Below are 16841 nucleotides of genomic sequence, written 5' to 3' on the forward strand. Positions count from 1 at the left end.
TGATTAATCTCGGGGAGCCGTCCCAGCGTCCGATGCACCGGCTCGCAGCGGAAACGCGCGTTTGCTCAGTCGCACGTCCAGCACGGAGGGAGTCTGGGATTCCCACCACTCGGTCGCCCCTTTGGGGGCTAGCGTGGCCCGGTCTGAGCTTCGAATCTCCTATCCCTGCAGCCCTGTGCTGGAAGAGGGGCAAAAGGGGTTTGGGGGATTCCCACAGCGTACCCGTATCGGCGTATCCAGACCTCATTACGATGGACGGGGCTGCAAGATTTGGGGTAGGTAGGGGAGCACTATCGAAGGCTATTGCGGAATGCCAATTTGCCGAACCGGTATCTTGTGTTGATATTACGATGGCCACCTTCGCCAAACAATACGAGACAAAGGACCAAAGAATGGAAGTCAGGTATCGACAAAATCGCCAGAGAAGCAATCCATGCCTTGCCATTTCCACCCGGCAGGATTGGCAAGGTGGCCTGAACAGCTGAAGAGAAAGCTGCAATGCTACCACACCAGAGCTGTCTGACACCAACGAGCATGATGCTGTGCGAAACCAAGAACAGGCACACCTCCCTTCGCCTCACCATGCCTGGCCATCCATTGCGGTTGTCGCTTGCCGTTTCTCCGACTTGATGCAGATGCATGTACAAATACTTTGCCGCCCCCCTTGACTGTCATTGGGCACCCGTTTCATCGCCGCTATGCCCTGCCCTGGCATGCACTGAGACCTGCTGCCGACGAACTCACGATGCGGCGGCCCCAGTTGCTTGGGGCCAAACACACAGCGATCCTCCCTCTATTTTGGGCGTTCCGGTTCTCTCTGCCAGGTGTTTGGGAGTCGAGCGTTACGTTTGGAAAAGTCTGGGACGGGTAGATGCCTGGGATGATCCCGCCTGTTCGGACTGCACTTCATACAGGTGCTCAGACGCATCTACACAGGCTCTGTCATGGCCTCCGCTTGTTCTCCGGGCCAGGCAGCCTCCGAAGCAGCTTACCTCCGTAAAGCCGCCTTAGCTCATTTCAGGTAGACCTGCAGCGCTGCAGAAGTTCCTTTTTCCCTTTTGTTCTTCCCTCTTTTTCATCATATGATTGAGATGAGGCATTTCGCAACGCGGTGAAGGTATGGCAGAGTAGGTTGTCGGCAATGGAAGGTCTGTGCAGATAGGAAAGGGCCGGGCATGTTGCGTCGAAGCGTTCAACCGAGTGCTTCTTTCCTTCCTTGCACCTGTCACCACCTCCCCTCCTGCTGCATTCTGCAAGCCTCACATCAGGCACCTGCCCATCGTCCAATTGTTCACGAAGCAGTCACCGCCGTCTCGTCCCATGTCGTCAGCATCCCGTCCCATCCAATGCATCCCGCCCCCACGCCCGCGCATCGCTAGCACAATCTGCGCATTCCCAACTGTTCCAGTAGCTTAGCTCTGCCACATGGGCCTCTTCTCATCCATTTCCTTCTCCCCTTCTTCTCAACATGTGTCCCTCTCGTCTTCCCACCTTTCCTTGTTACTGAGACCTGCAGCTGCCACGCCTCATTGATCAATCATTCAAGTACCAAATCCATCGGAGTAGCGGCGGTGCCACAGCTCCTCTGGTTGACAGCAGCCCTTGATTCTTCGCTCGCATCTTGGCATGTGAAGTCCTTTCCCCCCTCACCACATGACATTACAGCCCCTCAACCCCTCTAATGATGACAACTCACCACCACAAGCCTCCACTTCGACCCGGATTTCCCCCGGATTATTCTCTCAACAAGCCAGCTGCTCAGCTCTACCGCATGTTCTTCGCTTGAGCATAGAACGCTGTTCCCGCCCTCTCCAGCCCGACTCAACCCACTTCATGCCATCGCCTACATGTAGGTGGGTGTCAACAGGAGCGTTTTAGGAAGCAGATTACATGAAATGGTCCTATTCGAGCCTGCTCGAGGCATCTCCTACCGTATCCACGACCAATCATCTATCGATCCGATCTGCGTGTGTGCCACTTCTCCGCATCCCCCGCTCTCTCCGGGGGTCATTGCATCTCCGATGATCCCGATGCGGCCGATCACACGGGGCGCCGTTCGTGGACACCAAATTGCAGGCGGCCAGCTGACATGCCGAGTTCATACGTGACCTCGGACGACTAGGTTGTTCATTATGTACCGTTCCCGTCGCCTGCCCAGTGGCCCTCCATCATAACCATTCTTTCCGAACACTTTCCTTGACAACTGGGTTGAGCTCTCACTCAGCTGACAAAACATAGGTCTATCATGGATTACACGGCACCTTGAGGCACCGCGTAGTAACCGTGCGATGGCTGCTGCTACGATATGAGAAGCTATCTCAGCAAATATCATCACACGGCGAGCAATGTCGTCACAACGGCCGTAAATTACCCGGGCGCCCTCTCATTCTGCTTTCGCCAAGACGTCGCCGTCCTGATCTCAACGTGTCCGCCTCCACGCGCCAGAGGGGCACACCAAGGACGCCGCTGGCGACAACGTCGAGGACAGAAACGGCACAGACGCAAAGTTCCGCCGCCGTGGTTCTAAGCCACATGGCATTCTTCAAGCCTAAGGAGGCTATCTAGAGCTTCCGATGGCTAGCACTAGGGTCCATGATCGGCTCTCGTTGCCGTCTCTGCGATTTATCCGACAGCATGGTCAGGATTATTGAGCAAAAGACATCGCTCTATTGAACAGACAAGCACAAGTAGGTCATCAAGCAAGTGTTTGGCTTTGCGGCGCAAGGTTCCGAAGACAACTCTCTAGCAGAGATGAAGTCGTGTCAGTCATAGCTGATTGGTCCCTGATTCAATGCAACGCACCCCGGACAACTCAACTTTGAGTGGATCCCATTGCCGATCCCACTTCGATCTCTCTGGAAGGTGTAGTCCACCGAGCTCACCGAATCAGAAAAGTTGGGACGGACGATTCGGACACGAACACCCCCCATACAATTATGGTTGATGGACAAGTGCCGGCGGGGGTACCCAATGGTTGCCGCTATTATAAGTGTCGCTGCGTACGGAGTTTGCTCCGGGCTAGGCAGAGGCTCATGGTCTCTTCAACGACACCAAGTGGATTCACTTCTAGCATGTTTTCATCAGTTGCGATAGTCCCGCACGTATCGACTTGAGCGTGCCGGCGATAGAATCGTCTCCACGTGTCGCCCAGTAGCCAGGCCCGACTGTTTTCTACTCTCGCACTTCCGTGTAACCATGCAATATCGGTCTTCCCAGAAGTCTGGCCAACGGCCAACAGCGCGTCCCAATGACGGCTTGAATCCCAATATCCAGGTATTCTTCTGACGATACCTGTTGCCAAGAAACTTAGTAGGCGGTGGGCGCGTAGCCAATGGGGGCTGCCATGAGGAGGCCGTTGCTTGCCGCGTTCGGGAGGGTGTCTCACATTCCAGACATGGCTGTCTGTTCCTGTCAATCGAAAATCTCGTCGAAGCCGAAGAGGACGATCACTTTGACCAGAATTGGCTCCAACTGGGCTTCAGGATCTCAAGAAGACCCAGTGCTTACAGACCCTATCTGTCAACATGTCTGAGTGTGTCGGCCAGAACCTCGCGTGGCTGGCGCAACGCATGGAGTGACCGGCAGGGGATAGATCGCATGCAGAAGGCTCCGGAGCAGGCACGTTGGCTTGTGGACATCCGCCCTGCTGGGACCGTCTAATACGGAAGTGATGGACGTCCAGAATTACTTGGCCACGCGGCTGAAGAACTACCGAAAGTGATCTGGCCAAGGGACGGAAGACTTGGAGTGAGGACGGAGGCCAAAGAGAGAGCCGCATGCAGTTGTGTCGAGAAGGAAACGGCGATGACGACAGGCCATCTCTTTATCGACCTTTGAGCCCCAAGCAACGCCAACCACCCTTAGTGCGAGCGCGGGTCGAGGACCGGCTGCAGCCTCACCCTTCTCGCCCTTCGACCAACAACAGGCAACCCCACCGCCGATTACCACCAACACAGCCAGACCTGTCCCGTCTGGTCCAAGCTGAGCGCTCTAGAAGCTGGCAATCCGGGGTGGCGCCTCATTCTTATTTTCTTATTTTTACTTGAGTTGCAGCTCTTCCCTTCCCATTTTGATAGCCTTGTCTCCTCAGGGTTTTCATCGCCTTCAATATTCAAAAGGGATCTTCTCACCTTCCCTTCTCCAGCTTCGCAATCCCAGGATTCCGCCATAGTCAACCAGAAAAATTATTTCATCCTCGCGTCGCCCAGGATGAAGTCTGGAATCCTCGTCGCCGTCGCCGGCGCCGCTGCGGTGACCTCGGTCACTGCCTTCTCCTTGCCCTTTCACTTCGGCCGTCGCACCGTCCAGGGCCACGGATACCTCAGCATTCCGGTTAACGAGGTCAAGCCCGACATGAGCGAGTTGTCTAAGCGCGATGCTTTCGAGGTTCTCATCAACAATCGCCAGTTCTACTATTCTATGGACAGTGAGTATCACTAGGGTCCTTCCTTATATGAACTCGACTAACGAAATCCACTTCATAGTCATGATGGGTACTCCGGGTCAGAAGGTTACGGTCCTTCTCGACACCGGCTCCTCAGAGCTCTGGGTCAACCCCGACTGCAGCACCGCTTCCACCGCCAGCCAGGCCCGTCAGTGCTCCGCCGCCGGCCAGTATGTCCCTCGCAACAGCAAGACCCCGCCCATCGGTCCCTTCGATTCCCGGAAGCTCAACTACGGCGACCCTTCTCAGCCGTCAACCCAGACCAGCGCCGAGATCGCCTACTACAGCGATACCATCGGCCTCGGCTCCGGCACCGTCCTCAACCAGACCTTCGGGGTCGTCACCAAGAGTAGCGGCATAGCAACCGGCATCCTTGGCCTCGCCCCCGACCTGCGCAGCGGCTACGCTCCTGGCAAGCCCTACAGCCTGGTTCTCAACAGCCTCAAGGACCAGGGCGTCATCAACGTCCGCGCCTTCTCCCTCGATCTGCGTCACGCCGGCTCGGACACTGGTGCTCTCATCTTTGGCGGTGTTGACCAGGGAAAGTACATCGGTAAGCTCGAGAACGTCCCCCTCATTGCCGGTTCGCGCAACGAGCCTCGGTAAGTTCCATCCCGTTTGCCAAAAGTCATCCCGTATGATTCTCTCATCTAACGAACCCCAGCCTTGCCGTCACGCTCGGTGGACTGGGTCTCTCCCTGCCCAACGCCCAGGCCAAGACGTACACCATCTCCGACGACGACAAGAACGTGATGCTCGACTCCGGCACCACGCTCACCCGCCTCCACCCCTCCCTCGCGAACCCCATTCTCGCAGACCTCAAGGCCACATCCGATAGCGACGGATACTGGGTCGCCGACTGCAACCTGCGCACCCCGCCCCTGTCCAACGGCGGCAGCGACGCCTACGTCACCTTCCAGTTCGGCCGCAAGGTGCTCCGCGTGCCCCTCAGCGACTTCATCCTCGATATCGGCCCCAAGACGGGCGTCTGCTACGTCGGCCTCGTCACTACCAGCGACCAGCAGATCCTCGGCGACAGCGTCCTGCGCGCGGGCTACTTCGTTTTCGACTGGGACAACCAGGCCGTCCACATCGCGCAGGCCTCGAACTGCGGCAAGGAGCAGATCATCACCCTCGGCAAGGGCACGAGCCCCGTCCCGGACTCGGCCGTCGGGCTCTGCGAGGGTCCCTCGGGCGACGTCGACAGCAGCAGTGGAGGCTCAACGACAGTAAGTACCACTACCACCGCCAAGCTTCAAGTATCGACCGGACCCATCGACGCCCACGATACTTCCTTTTCAATCTCCTTTACTTTGCCGACCTACGGGCCTGTCACGCCTACTGCTTCTGCCTCTGTCTCTGCCACTACCACTGCTGCTGCGACTGCTCAAGAAACCTCAAAGACATTGACACCTTCTTCTCAGACGACCTCCTCCTCCGGCACCGGCACCGGTACACAAGGCACATCCTCGTCCACTACCTCCTCGAGCGATGCGCACTCCGCGGCTTTCTCCTGGGCCTCCGACTCCAGAGACCTTTGTCTGCTCCTCGGCAGCCTCATGACGTTGGCGGCTGTCCTCTGGAATGTCCAAGACCCTTTCTTTGGATAAATGCTTTCATTGAGCTTTATTCTTTCCTTCAACTTGGTCTTGGGTGGCTTCTTTGCTTGCAAATTTCTGGAGTGGAAAAAAAGCATGGCTTGGCTTGGTTTGCTTTGATTGAATGAACTGATTGCATTTGAGACTCGAAAAAAAGGGCAGATCGGGTTCTCTTGGTAACGCATGCGTGCATTGGGAGGAGTGTGGAATATTTTCTTGGCATTGGGGGTAGGGTAGGGGACTGACTGCATTGGGACAGCCTGGATTTGTTGCGCCTGAGCTGATTCAGCCAGGCACTTTTTCTTTTCCCTTTTTCTTCGCTTTCACGACTCGTTATGATACCCATGAAGACGAACAGTGGCTTTCTGTAGAATAGACAGACAGCCTTATTTCCAATAACGATTACTTCACATCATCTCTGCTCTACTGCCCTTCATCTAGTTGAACCCGAATGATTCTATCCATCAAACCAAATCTAAGCCAAGTAGCTAGATCTGGTCTACCACCGGGAAGCGCCGCCTACATAAGAAAGTCTCTCTTTCTCTCTCTCTTCTCCTCACTGTTTTCTGTTCAGGGTCTAGAATCGGAGAATTCGCCGAGACACCAGCCAAACCCCTTCCGGCTGTGCGGGCAGTAAGCAAACCAATAAGCTGGATTCAGCCAACAACGACGACCCCGTAGGAAGAAGGCTGGCTACCTTCACCCGTCTCGCTACTCTCGCCGAGTGGAAAGTACCGGTAGCTTGGGCTCCGGAGCGCTCCTCTTACGGCTAGAGCTCAAGTTTAAACAAGCTGCCTCCCCTCTCTCGGCACCACGTCTCCCGACAAGGCGGAGAAGACCTGGGCCTGTGGGCGGTGAATCCCGCAAGAGACATGTGTCTCAACGCTCAGCTTTGATTTTTGGCAACTTCCTAGTCCCGTCGCCACGTGTGGCCGGGTTTGACACAAACCTGTTTGCATCGAGAGGCTGAGGCCTACTTCAATGGCAAACGGGAGCTCGGGCATTCTTTCTTCTTGCGAGACACTGCGGATACTATCCGGGCAGCTGGGTTTGTGTGAAAATCAGATTGCACTACTGAACGAACTAACTTTTGGGTATCTAGCTAAGAGCAAAGTGTTCAAATGCCACTTGAAAAGAGTCGCAAAGGACGGCAGAGCTATGCTATAATGTGAAGAGCAAGATAATTTGGCGTGAAATGTGGCTGATATATCGTCTCCAATGACGAAGTCTCTCCTCACGAATGCACCGGCCCCCCGCGCCAAGCTCTTTTGTAATCGCAAACGCAAACGCAGAAACGGCAAACTCAAAGTACGCCTCATCGTTCCATCTTCTCGGGACCATCGTCTTCATCGCGTTTAAGCCTTGGTCTTAGCTTTCTTGTTGGCGGCAGTGACGCCGGCCTCGTCGTCGGCACGCTTCCTAGACTGGGAAGGCTTGGGGTAGTCCCAGTCGGCTGGGAGGTCAGGCAGGATGCTCTTCTGAATGGCATCGGCCCGCTTCTCTTCATCCAGCGTGTCAAGGACGATGTTGCGAGACGTCAGAGCGAAGCGACGCATACCCTTGGGGTCGACCGAGTGCTACAGAAAAGTTAGATGGAAGTCTTCACAAAAAGGGACGGGCAGTCAAACCTCGTAAGCCTGATGGATGCGAGTTCCGTGCATCACCACCATATCTCCGTGGCGGACAGGGAACTTGAGGCAGGGGAGGTTGTCCTTCTTGACTCCCATGTACTTCTTCTTGGAGCGGAAGAGCATCTGCGCAGGGCTGCCCAGAGAGAGGGTGGCCACTGTAGGGCCCAGGGTGTCCTCACCATCATCGTGGAACTGCCATCGCATTAGCCGCAAGAAGAATGATTGGACCTTGAAATACTTACGCTGATTCTGTCCTGCTCCATGTATCCCAGAGACAGCACCTCGTTGAAGTCGACGAACTCCTCAGAGATGGTACCGCATCGAACCGCGTTCATGTTTGCCTCTCGGAATGAGGCGTTGGTCTTGTCGACAGTGATTCTGCCAGCCCATTGCATCCGCTTGAGGGCACCAATGATGGAATTGGGCGCATCACTGAAGGGCTTCGAAGCGACTGCAACAGCGAACTTGTAGGGAGCACCCCAGTTCTGCATGAAGTGGCGGGTAAGCTTCTCGCTCGGGTCTGCAGTAGGTTAGCCCAGTTCTAGTCAGGAAGTTCTCATCAAAGGGGAAAAGACTCACGGTTAGGGTGGATGGCAGGCTTTCGCTGAAGGCCAAAGTCGTTCGTGGCTGTCTCATGGAGAAGGTTGAGCCACATGTCGTCCGGGCCGCCCACTTCAGCGTTGATGGCCTTGGTCGAACGGAAGACGGTCACAGATCCAAGAACTACCGAGTTCTTGATGGGATCAGGAAGGAGATACTGCTCGGCGGTGTATCCATTCGCAGTGTAGGTCTTCTGCAAGATCTGAGGGCTGGCAGTCCAAGGCTTTGAGAAGACCATTTTGGAAGTACGATCTTCCTCGGCGTGAACATGGCTCAACGGGTAAGGTGCAGGCTTGGCATCCAAGACGAAGTCGCAGTCTGAGGCCTCGTAAGCCCAGCCTGTCCAAAACTTGCGTCTCGAGCAGCAGCCACACTTGGGGCAGACCATGCCAACCCGCATGTACTTCTCCGTTCCCAGGGAGCCGTTCGCCGCTGTGCCAGGAAGGTTGGGCTTCAAGAGGAATCCAGCTGGGAGGACATTGTTGGTCCGCTCCTGGAGAAAGTTCTCTGAGTAAGTCAGAGACTCCTTGACGACTCCAGTGGGGAACTCGAAGTAAGCCTCGCAAGTCTTGTTGAGGCAAGCCCATCCATCAGCAAAGATCGTCTTGCTACCCACATGGCAATGCCTACACCAGGCCAAGTGAGCGGCGCAGGGCGAGGCGAAGGTAAGATCTTGAACGCTGATGTTGGAGGCGAAAACAAACGCTGCGTCGCACCTGCCATTCAGACAAGTCCAGGCCTGAGAGAAGATCTGGTTGGAATCGGTGTTGCAGCTCGAGCATGTGCGCGGCATCTGGGGGAAACCAGGGGTCAAAGAAGTTGGCTGAGCCTCGGGTTCCCACCAAGATGGCGTGCTCCGGTCTGTCTTCTCGAGCCGAACCTTCCAGATCGAAACACCCTCGGAGGTGCTGGTGTCAATCTCAGACCAGATGTCGGTGATGGAGAAGAAGTCCAGCACATTGTAGACATGATTGGGCTTGAAAGATACCAGGGGATACTGGTCACCTGCCAAGGCCTTAGTAAATGTTTCAGACAGACTGGGGAGACTGGCTACTTACCAAGAATGACTGCTATAGGCAGATACTGCTCCTTGGCAGCGATAGCAGCCTTGACAAGACCCTCAGTAGCTGCGCCAGACTCAGTTCGAACGTAGACTCCATCGTCATTCTTCTTTCGTCCACCTCCGCTGATGTCATGTTAGCGTGTTTTTTTGGAAGGATATTGGTGATGACTTACATAGTGGTGATGACGACCTCAGCACTAAGCATATCGCGCACAGAGACATGCTTGTTGATCAGAATGCCTCGGGCGATCTTTGAGTTGGTGTACATGCTGCTCTCGTGCGCCTTGTAGTAGCCCACGCTGTCGCAAAGAGCCTGGCGGTTGTCAGCCCAGACCGGGGCTGTCTTGGAAAGGACCGCCATCGTTGAATGAGAGTGACGGTGAAGATGAGTGCACAAGGGGGTTGGTTGGTGGGAAGAGGTCTCCTAACGTCAACCTCAAGTATATATAGCAGTCCTCAGCTGTCTAGATTGACATGCAGAGAGGCGTGCAACGTATCCTTGGAATTGATCGCTTTGGGAGGAAGGGTGCTCCTGTGACAGAGAAAAGGTCGTAGCAGCTTCGGGGTGCTGGTTGAGCCTAGAATGTCTGAGGTTAGCAGGCTGATGAGATACTGATCGAATGTGCAGGAAGTCGAGGGCTTGAGGTATGGTAAGGTGAAAAAACACGCACTGGGTCAGGTACTGGCAAAGAGTGTGGAGGGTGTGGGCGGAGGCAGAGGTCGAAGGTGGGGAGAAAGAACGAGCGGTTCGGTTGGGAACTGCGAAGGAGACGGATGAACGAGGGAAGGCTCGCTGGGAGTGGTTGTTTCGAAGTTTCCAGAGGCCAGAACAATGAAGTTTCCGAAGGAAGGCGCGTCCAGGGTGTGAAAATCTGGGCACGGCTTCGTTCTTAGGAAAGATAAGGTCGTTCTTGCAACATCTGACGCGACAAAAAGAGTGAAAGGAAGGCAAAGAAAGAACGAGGGATGGCAAGGGATGGGATGGGATTAGGAAGGTGCGCGGGGACCAGGAGGAAGACTTACCTTGACGTCAGAGACTTAGGTGTTGAACTTTAGTGATGTAGGTAGGTTGGTACTGTATGATGTTAGATTGTGAAAGAAGGGTTGGAGGAAGTTATGTGGTGGTTGTCGTGGTAGAGGATGAAAAGGAGGGAGGGGTGAGGAGATGTGAGGGTGCCTTTATAGACGGTAGAAGGGACTCTGAAGGGGTCACGTGGGTGGGTGTGACGGGCAGAACAGGAAAGACCGCGCCTGATCGTTCTAAGAAGGAGGGGGGCAGGAAGAAGGCTAACCTCAACGTTAGAGACTCAAGTATCAAAAGACTTGTGTGAAGGTCAGCACTATGGTATGTTAAATTGTGAGAGATGAGTTGGAAGAAAGATTCCTGGTGACTGAAAACGAGGTTGTGGCTGTGGTTTTGGTGGAAGAAAGGAGGGAGGGGCGAGGAGATAGGAGGGTGCCTTTATAGACGGTAGAAGGAACTCTGAAGGAGTCGCGTGGGTGGTGGTGATGGGCAGCACAGGAAAGACCGCTTGATCGTTCTTGAAGGATTCAAAAAGTAAGAAAGAGGGCAAAAGGCATGAACGGAAGGGACTCTGAGGGAGTCATGTGTGCACAACACACAGCGCGGGAAAGACCGCACTTAATCGTTCTTGTAGGAAATAAGGCGATGGGAAAGAGGGCGAGAGGCAAGGATAGCAGGGATAATCGGGGAGTCATCATATGAAAACCAGCACAAGAATGCACTAGATGGGAAATAACAGTCTCGTTCGTTCTTGTGGTCTGTGATGCGATGGGAAAGGGGACCAAAAAGAAAAAGGCAAAGCCAGCAGGAATAAGTGAGAATATGATACCAGAAATATGCAATAGACTTACCTTAACTGAAACCCAAAAGACTTAGACGTTTGGTGCTAGGTACTGAAGGTGTCAGGTACTTGGTTGTGATAGACAAAGGAGAAGTTGTTGGGTGGTGGTGGTGGTTGGGGGAGGAGAAGAGTCTGGGGGGTCTGGAACTGAGTGTGCCTTTAAATGGTGAGGCTCTAGAAGGGCCACATGGGTATAACGCGGAGCACAGGAAAGACCCCAATCGTTCTTGCAGGATGCAACACAATAGCACTGAGGGTAGGCACGAGCAGGCATACGATGCGAGGGAGCACAATATTTCACCTTAAGGATTAGGAGTAGCTGGGCATCTTCGCGATATACGACGCAACGGGGAAGGGAATGAAGGAAGTGGGCAGAGAAGGGGGACGACGAGGAAAGGGGACGACAAAGATGAGGATACAGGAGGGATTTTGAGTTTCTAATGTACTGATCTTGATTAAATCTTAAAGCCTTAGTTGTACCATAAGCAGGTTGTGATAATTGGAGAAGAAGGATGTTAGCGGCGGTGGTGTGTGGAGAAGACTGAGGAGGGTTGGTTGTAACTCAAAGGAAGCTTCCGAGGGAGTCATGTGGGTGTAAATCATGCAGCTTCGAAATTGGGAGAGGCTGACCCTGCGGGGAAAAGACGGCAACACAAGGTGTTGTTGAATTGGGAATGGATAATGACTATGAGCGAGCCACGATCTGGGAGGCAGAGCGGGAGATAACGCCAAAATGCACGTTCTCATTTAAAAATATCGATGTCTTCTTACAGCCCAAAGGACGGAAAGATGCAGGTGGGAGAAACTCCGTCTTAAGTTCGATATGCTGGAATGGCTTCAGGGCATAAGCAGGTCCTTCTTACTGCGTGAAAGAATGAACAGATACAAATGCAAGAGAGTCAGCATGATCTACATCAAGATGATCGGGAGAGGCAGCGTTCGCTTATGTTACCATAGAGAATTGGGTGCCATGCCCGCTAATGTGAACTAGAGTAAACACGAGACAGGAAGAAGGAGGAGATTCCAAATTAAATGTCCAAAAAGCGCAGAGGGAGAGAGATTAAGTGCCCATAAATATCATGTGACGTTCTTGATGCCACCTTCGACATACCATGCTGGTCTCGCTACGTTGTGGATTGTGAAAAGGGTCAAATGCAGGATGAGGTACAGCACACCGAAGTTGCTGGAGGCCAGCAGTATCGGGTTAGCGGTTTAGTTATACGTGCTGGGGTTGGTCGACTCGGGATGGACAAGATGAAGAGACATTGGATGCTGAGGTTTTTCTTTTGTGAAGAAATAGTGCTTTTAATGTGCCTAGAGCACCAAAAGTTGCGGCAGACTCTCATGACACTTAGCACAAAGCCGGTGTCAGAGAATGGGGCCTCGGGGGGCAAGTTGCCTAACTGCCGGCGTCTTCGCGATTCCATGCCTGTGGCACGTCCTTGGCAAGGGACAGCAAAGTATGCAAACATGAGAAACAGACCTAGAGAGAGGTAAATGGGAGCATTGGTGTTGTTGAATTTGAACTGTTAGGCGCCTACTTTGTAGATTGACTTGCTGCCACTGTGTGGACGAACAGGACAGGCCGGAGAGACGCTCTAGAAGAGTTACAGAGGGAAAACTTTCAGTCCCGAGTCGTGTCTACTGCCTAGCGCTTCTAGGAAATCACCATGGAGGCACAAGGCATTGTCATTTGCAGCAGCAATAGAACTAGACAAGCAGCCCGTCAATCTTGCGAGACCCCAGGACTGCTTGCTTCTTGCGATGACTTGACGTTGAACGTGGGTTGCAATGATGACTCAGACAGGTGCGACAAAGACCACCACTGTAAAGAAGGTTTTGAACAATGAACCTGATTGGCTTCGCAACCATGTGATGGCGCCGTTGATTGTTGACTAGCTCTCAGCATGGCCAAACATAACGATTGAAACACCCGTCAAAAGCTCGAGGTGCTGGGCCGAGAAGCCAGGAGGAATCATGTTGCCAGTCCAGCTTGGATGTTATTTTAGATGTCGCTGCATGGGAACCAGGCGGTGTCCATTCCGCTTTTTCCAAAGCTGCATGACGAGAATCGCTCATGACTCTGCCAAAGTTGATGATGTTGCCGGCCCATGGGCCTCCGCATGAACCGCCCCACGAATGGTCGCGTCGCCCCGTAATGATGCAGATGGAGAGCGGTATTCTTGCGCGGCCCACAAGATGAGATTGGCAAGAATCCGGGGCCGCGGCGGGAATCAATTCCGCGCCGGAGATCCAAACAATTGACTTCCGGGGTGAGCCGTGGGTCTCGGTTGACGAATGACCCTTGGGTATCGGCATCTCTGTGGCCTCGGAAGAATCTCGGTTAGGGGGGCTAGCCGTTTCCTTGGCAGTTGGGGAAGAGCCAGTTTGGCCCTCGGTCCCCGCTGGCTAAGCTGCGCGCAACGGTAGAGCAGAGCTGTACATAAACGCCGAGCTGCCACTTCAGCAATGCCGTTAACCAAGGCCCGACCGGATGAGACCTCTTCCCAAGCGCCCTATTTCTAAGACGTCGGTCACCAGAAGCCATGCGCTGTTTGATTGCGACATGGATCATGAGTAGGCAGAGTTTAGAGCTATGGGAAGCTCATCGCCGGTGAGCCAATGACGGCCAGGATTGGATGCTGACGCTGCACCTTCGGCTCCTGACATCGGATCGCATCTAGGCCCAGATGCCGTTAACGCGTTAGCAATTTAGCCACCGAGATCGTCGAAAATGACGGCCGGCGGCATGGCCACAATGACTCGGGAACCTTCCTTTCCCAGCGCTAGACAGGACAGGACGGCAAGATGCCGCACTACCACGCCGCCCTCTCTGCCGAGGTGAATCAAGTCACACCTGCGTGGGGAGAAATGCGGAGAAGTGGGGGAAGCTATCTTTCTCCAAGTCTTGGACGTTCTGCATCTGGCTGCCGTAGCTGCAAGAAGCAGGGGGCTTTCGACGGGGTGCCGTCACAGTTGCCCAGGGCACAGCTGCGCAATGGCGAAAGGGATCTAAACTCGGTCCAGCCCCCCGGCAAGCGGAGGCAGAAAAGGGAGGGCCCTTGGGTAATGGGAGGACCTAGCTGCCGTTCTCTGCCACTTTGCTGTCATTTTTGTTTTCCGTCAAACAAAGCCGGCAGTGAGCTCTTCTCTTCACCGAGCCTCGTGTCCACTTTTTTGGTTCATTCAAAAGTTCCCAAGAACCCCCCATTTTCTGGAGCTGGTGTTGACATTCTCACGATCGGACTTGCTACGTGTTTGACAGGAGCTCTCAAAGTCGCGACCTCTTTTTCACTCTGTATCTTCATTCCAGCAAGGAAGTTTCATCACTCAAGATGGTTTTCACGTCGCCAAGTTGGGTCCCCAAGCTGCCCATCGGTAAGACATGCCCGCCAGCTATCCACGCCGTTGCGATGCGGCCAATGCTCATTCTTTCTCCACAGATCCTCCCGATTCAATCACAATCGGCGAGTTCATGAACAATGAGCAATACGGTCGCTATCCTCTCGCCAAAGCCAGAAACCCCTACACCTGCGGTTTGTCCGGCAGATCGTACACAGCATCCGAAGTGAAACAGCGAACCGATTACTTGGCGCGGGCGATCTCCAAGAAGCTCGAGTTCGCACCAAACGAGGGCACAGAATGGGACAAGGTCGTTGCTCTCTTCTCCCTCAACACCGTAAGTGGACATACTGCAGAATCCCAGGCGCCCCAAGAAGCTGTGGCTGACATGTTCACAGATCGATTACATTCCCTTCACACACGCCGTCCACCGCCTGTCGGGCATAGTAACCCCGGCCAGTGCCGCGTACTCGGCTCAAGAATTTGAGCACCAGCTGCGATCGTCCAACGCCAAAGCCATCTTCACGTGTATCCCGCTGCTCGAGACTGCGCTCAAGGCAGCCAAGGCAGTCAACATCCCCAATGACCGCATCTTCTTGTTGCCAGTTCCTGGCGTTGATCAGAAGACACCGTACGCCACCGTGGAGGATCTCATTCAAGAGGGCAAGTCGCTACCTGAATTGGAGCCTCTGAAATGGGTCAAGGGACAAGGCGCACGACAGGTCGCATACTTGTGCTACTCAAGTGGTACATCTGGTTTGCCTGTAAGTGAAGCTTGGCGAGTGTGGATACTTCTGGCCCGACTAACACCAACTTCAGAAAGCCGTCATGATCTCACACCGAAACGTCATTGCGAACGTCATTCAGTTCAGAACATACGAGTCCGTCGCCAGGAAAGAGCTCGGTATTGAGACACAAGCTGGCTTGGGCCTGCTGCCCTTCAGCCATATCTACGGCCTGGTGGTTGTCGCGCACTGCGGTACCTACCGTGGAGATGGGATCATCGTGCTCCCCAAGTTCGAGCTGAAGCAGTTTCTTGCTGCCGTCCAAAAGTTTAAGATCAACTGTTTACCAGTCGTATGTTCATCGTCGCCCGGGTTTTAGCGCCGATATCTAACTTGTGCAGGTCCCGCCAATCGTGATCCAGGTTATTCGCAACCAGGAATTGTGCAGCAAATACGACCTCAGCAGCGTGCGCTTTGTGTACACAGGCGCGGCACCTCTTGGCGCCGAGACCGTCGAGGAGCTTAAGAAGCAATACCCGAAATGGAACGTCGGCCAAGGTTATGGTAAGGCTGTCCTCACCTGCAATATGGGGCTGTGAACTGACAAGTGATAGGCATGACCGAAACCTGCACCGTCGTTTGTACGACATCCGAAATCGATATCGATGTTGGCTCTTCAGGATCCCTCGTCCCCGGCACCCGCGGCAAGATTGTCGACCCCACGACGGGCGAAGAGATCACAGAATACAACAAGCCCGGCGAGCTGCTCGTGCAGAGCCCCTCCGTGGTCTTGGGCTACCTCCACAACGAGCGCGCCAATGCCGAGACCTTTGTCTGGCACGAGGATGGTCGTTGGATCCGTACTGGTGATGAGGTCCTTGTGCGCAAGTCGGCTGCGGGCAATGAGCATCTTGTCATTGTCGACCGTATTAAGGAGCTCATTAAGGTGAAGGGCCACCAGGTTGCTCCGGCCGAACTCGAGGCGCACCTCCTTACCCACCCGGCCGTGTCCGACTGCGCTGTCATTCAAGTCCCCGACGAGCGGGCCGGCGAGGTACCAAAGGCCTATGTCGTCCGCGCCGCCTCATATGCCAGCAAGCCTGAAGCCGAGGTCGCGGCTGATATCTGCAAGCACGTCGAGGAGCACAAGGCGCGGCACAAGTGGCTCAAGGGCGGTGTCGAGTTCGTCGACATCATCCCCAAGAGCCCCAGTGGCAAGATTCTGCGCAGGTTGCTACGTGACCGGGAGAGAGATGCTAGAAAGGCCAAGGGCCCCAAGCTCTGAAAGCCGCGGTGTTGTGGTTTTGTACGAGGGACTGGAGTGTTTAGATGGGTATGATTGATGTGAGGCTATCACCTAGACAGATAGGCGCATCATGTTTGGATAATGTTATACGCGCTCTATGCTTATATTTAGCAATTACTGTCTACTACTCACTGTGCTGTTTCTGCTGAGTACGAGTTCAGATAGGCGGTTCCGAAACCACGTGCGTCCGAGCCCCTTGCTTCCCGTGAAGTCAGCAAGCGTCAGAAGTCGAACAAAAAACAAGGTACATTGCTGGACAACCCTGAG

The 16841-nt window shown here is 54.2% G+C and overlaps 3 protein-coding genes across 3 annotated transcripts; 2 read left to right on the plus strand and 1 right to left on the minus strand.

Moving 5' to 3' along the window:
• Positions 1-4209: 4209 nt before the first annotated feature.
• SAP2-0 (Candidapepsin-2) lies at positions 4210-6054 on the plus strand (the record flags this gene model as incomplete). Its single annotated transcript, XM_036644143.1, has 3 exons — positions 4210-4426; positions 4485-5046; positions 5109-6054. The coding sequence occupies 3 exons, from the start codon at positions 4210-4212 to the stop codon at positions 6052-6054; spliced, it is 1725 nt and encodes a 574-aa protein (XP_036490294.1).
• A 1343-nt stretch (positions 6055-7397) lies between these two features.
• On the minus strand, positions 7398-9697 carry CGCS363_v012295 (uncharacterized protein; the record flags this gene model as incomplete). The annotated part of the gene is made up of 6 exons (XM_036644144.1): positions 7398-7619; positions 7671-7865; positions 7916-8193; positions 8253-9278; positions 9332-9459; positions 9510-9697. 6 exons carry the CDS (start codon positions 9695-9697, stop codon positions 7398-7400), a joined length of 2037 nt encoding a protein of 678 aa, XP_036490295.1.
• A 4839-nt stretch (positions 9698-14536) lies between these two features.
• AFT1-1 (Acyl-CoA ligase AFT1-1) lies at positions 14537-16553 on the plus strand (the record flags this gene model as incomplete). The annotated part of the gene is made up of 6 exons (XM_036644145.1): positions 14537-14579; positions 14645-14880; positions 14942-15307; positions 15363-15620; positions 15670-15832; positions 15883-16553. The coding sequence occupies 6 exons, from the start codon at positions 14537-14539 to the stop codon at positions 16551-16553; spliced, it is 1737 nt and encodes a 578-aa protein (XP_036490296.1).
• Between the last annotated feature and the right edge of the window lie 288 nt (positions 16554-16841).

Source organism: Colletotrichum siamense (genome assembly GCF_013390195.1).
Source record: "Colletotrichum siamense strain Cg363 chromosome Unknown KSG_Cg363_contig08, whole genome shotgun sequence".
Lineage (NCBI taxonomy): Eukaryota > Fungi > Ascomycota > Sordariomycetes > Glomerellales > Glomerellaceae > Colletotrichum > Colletotrichum siamense.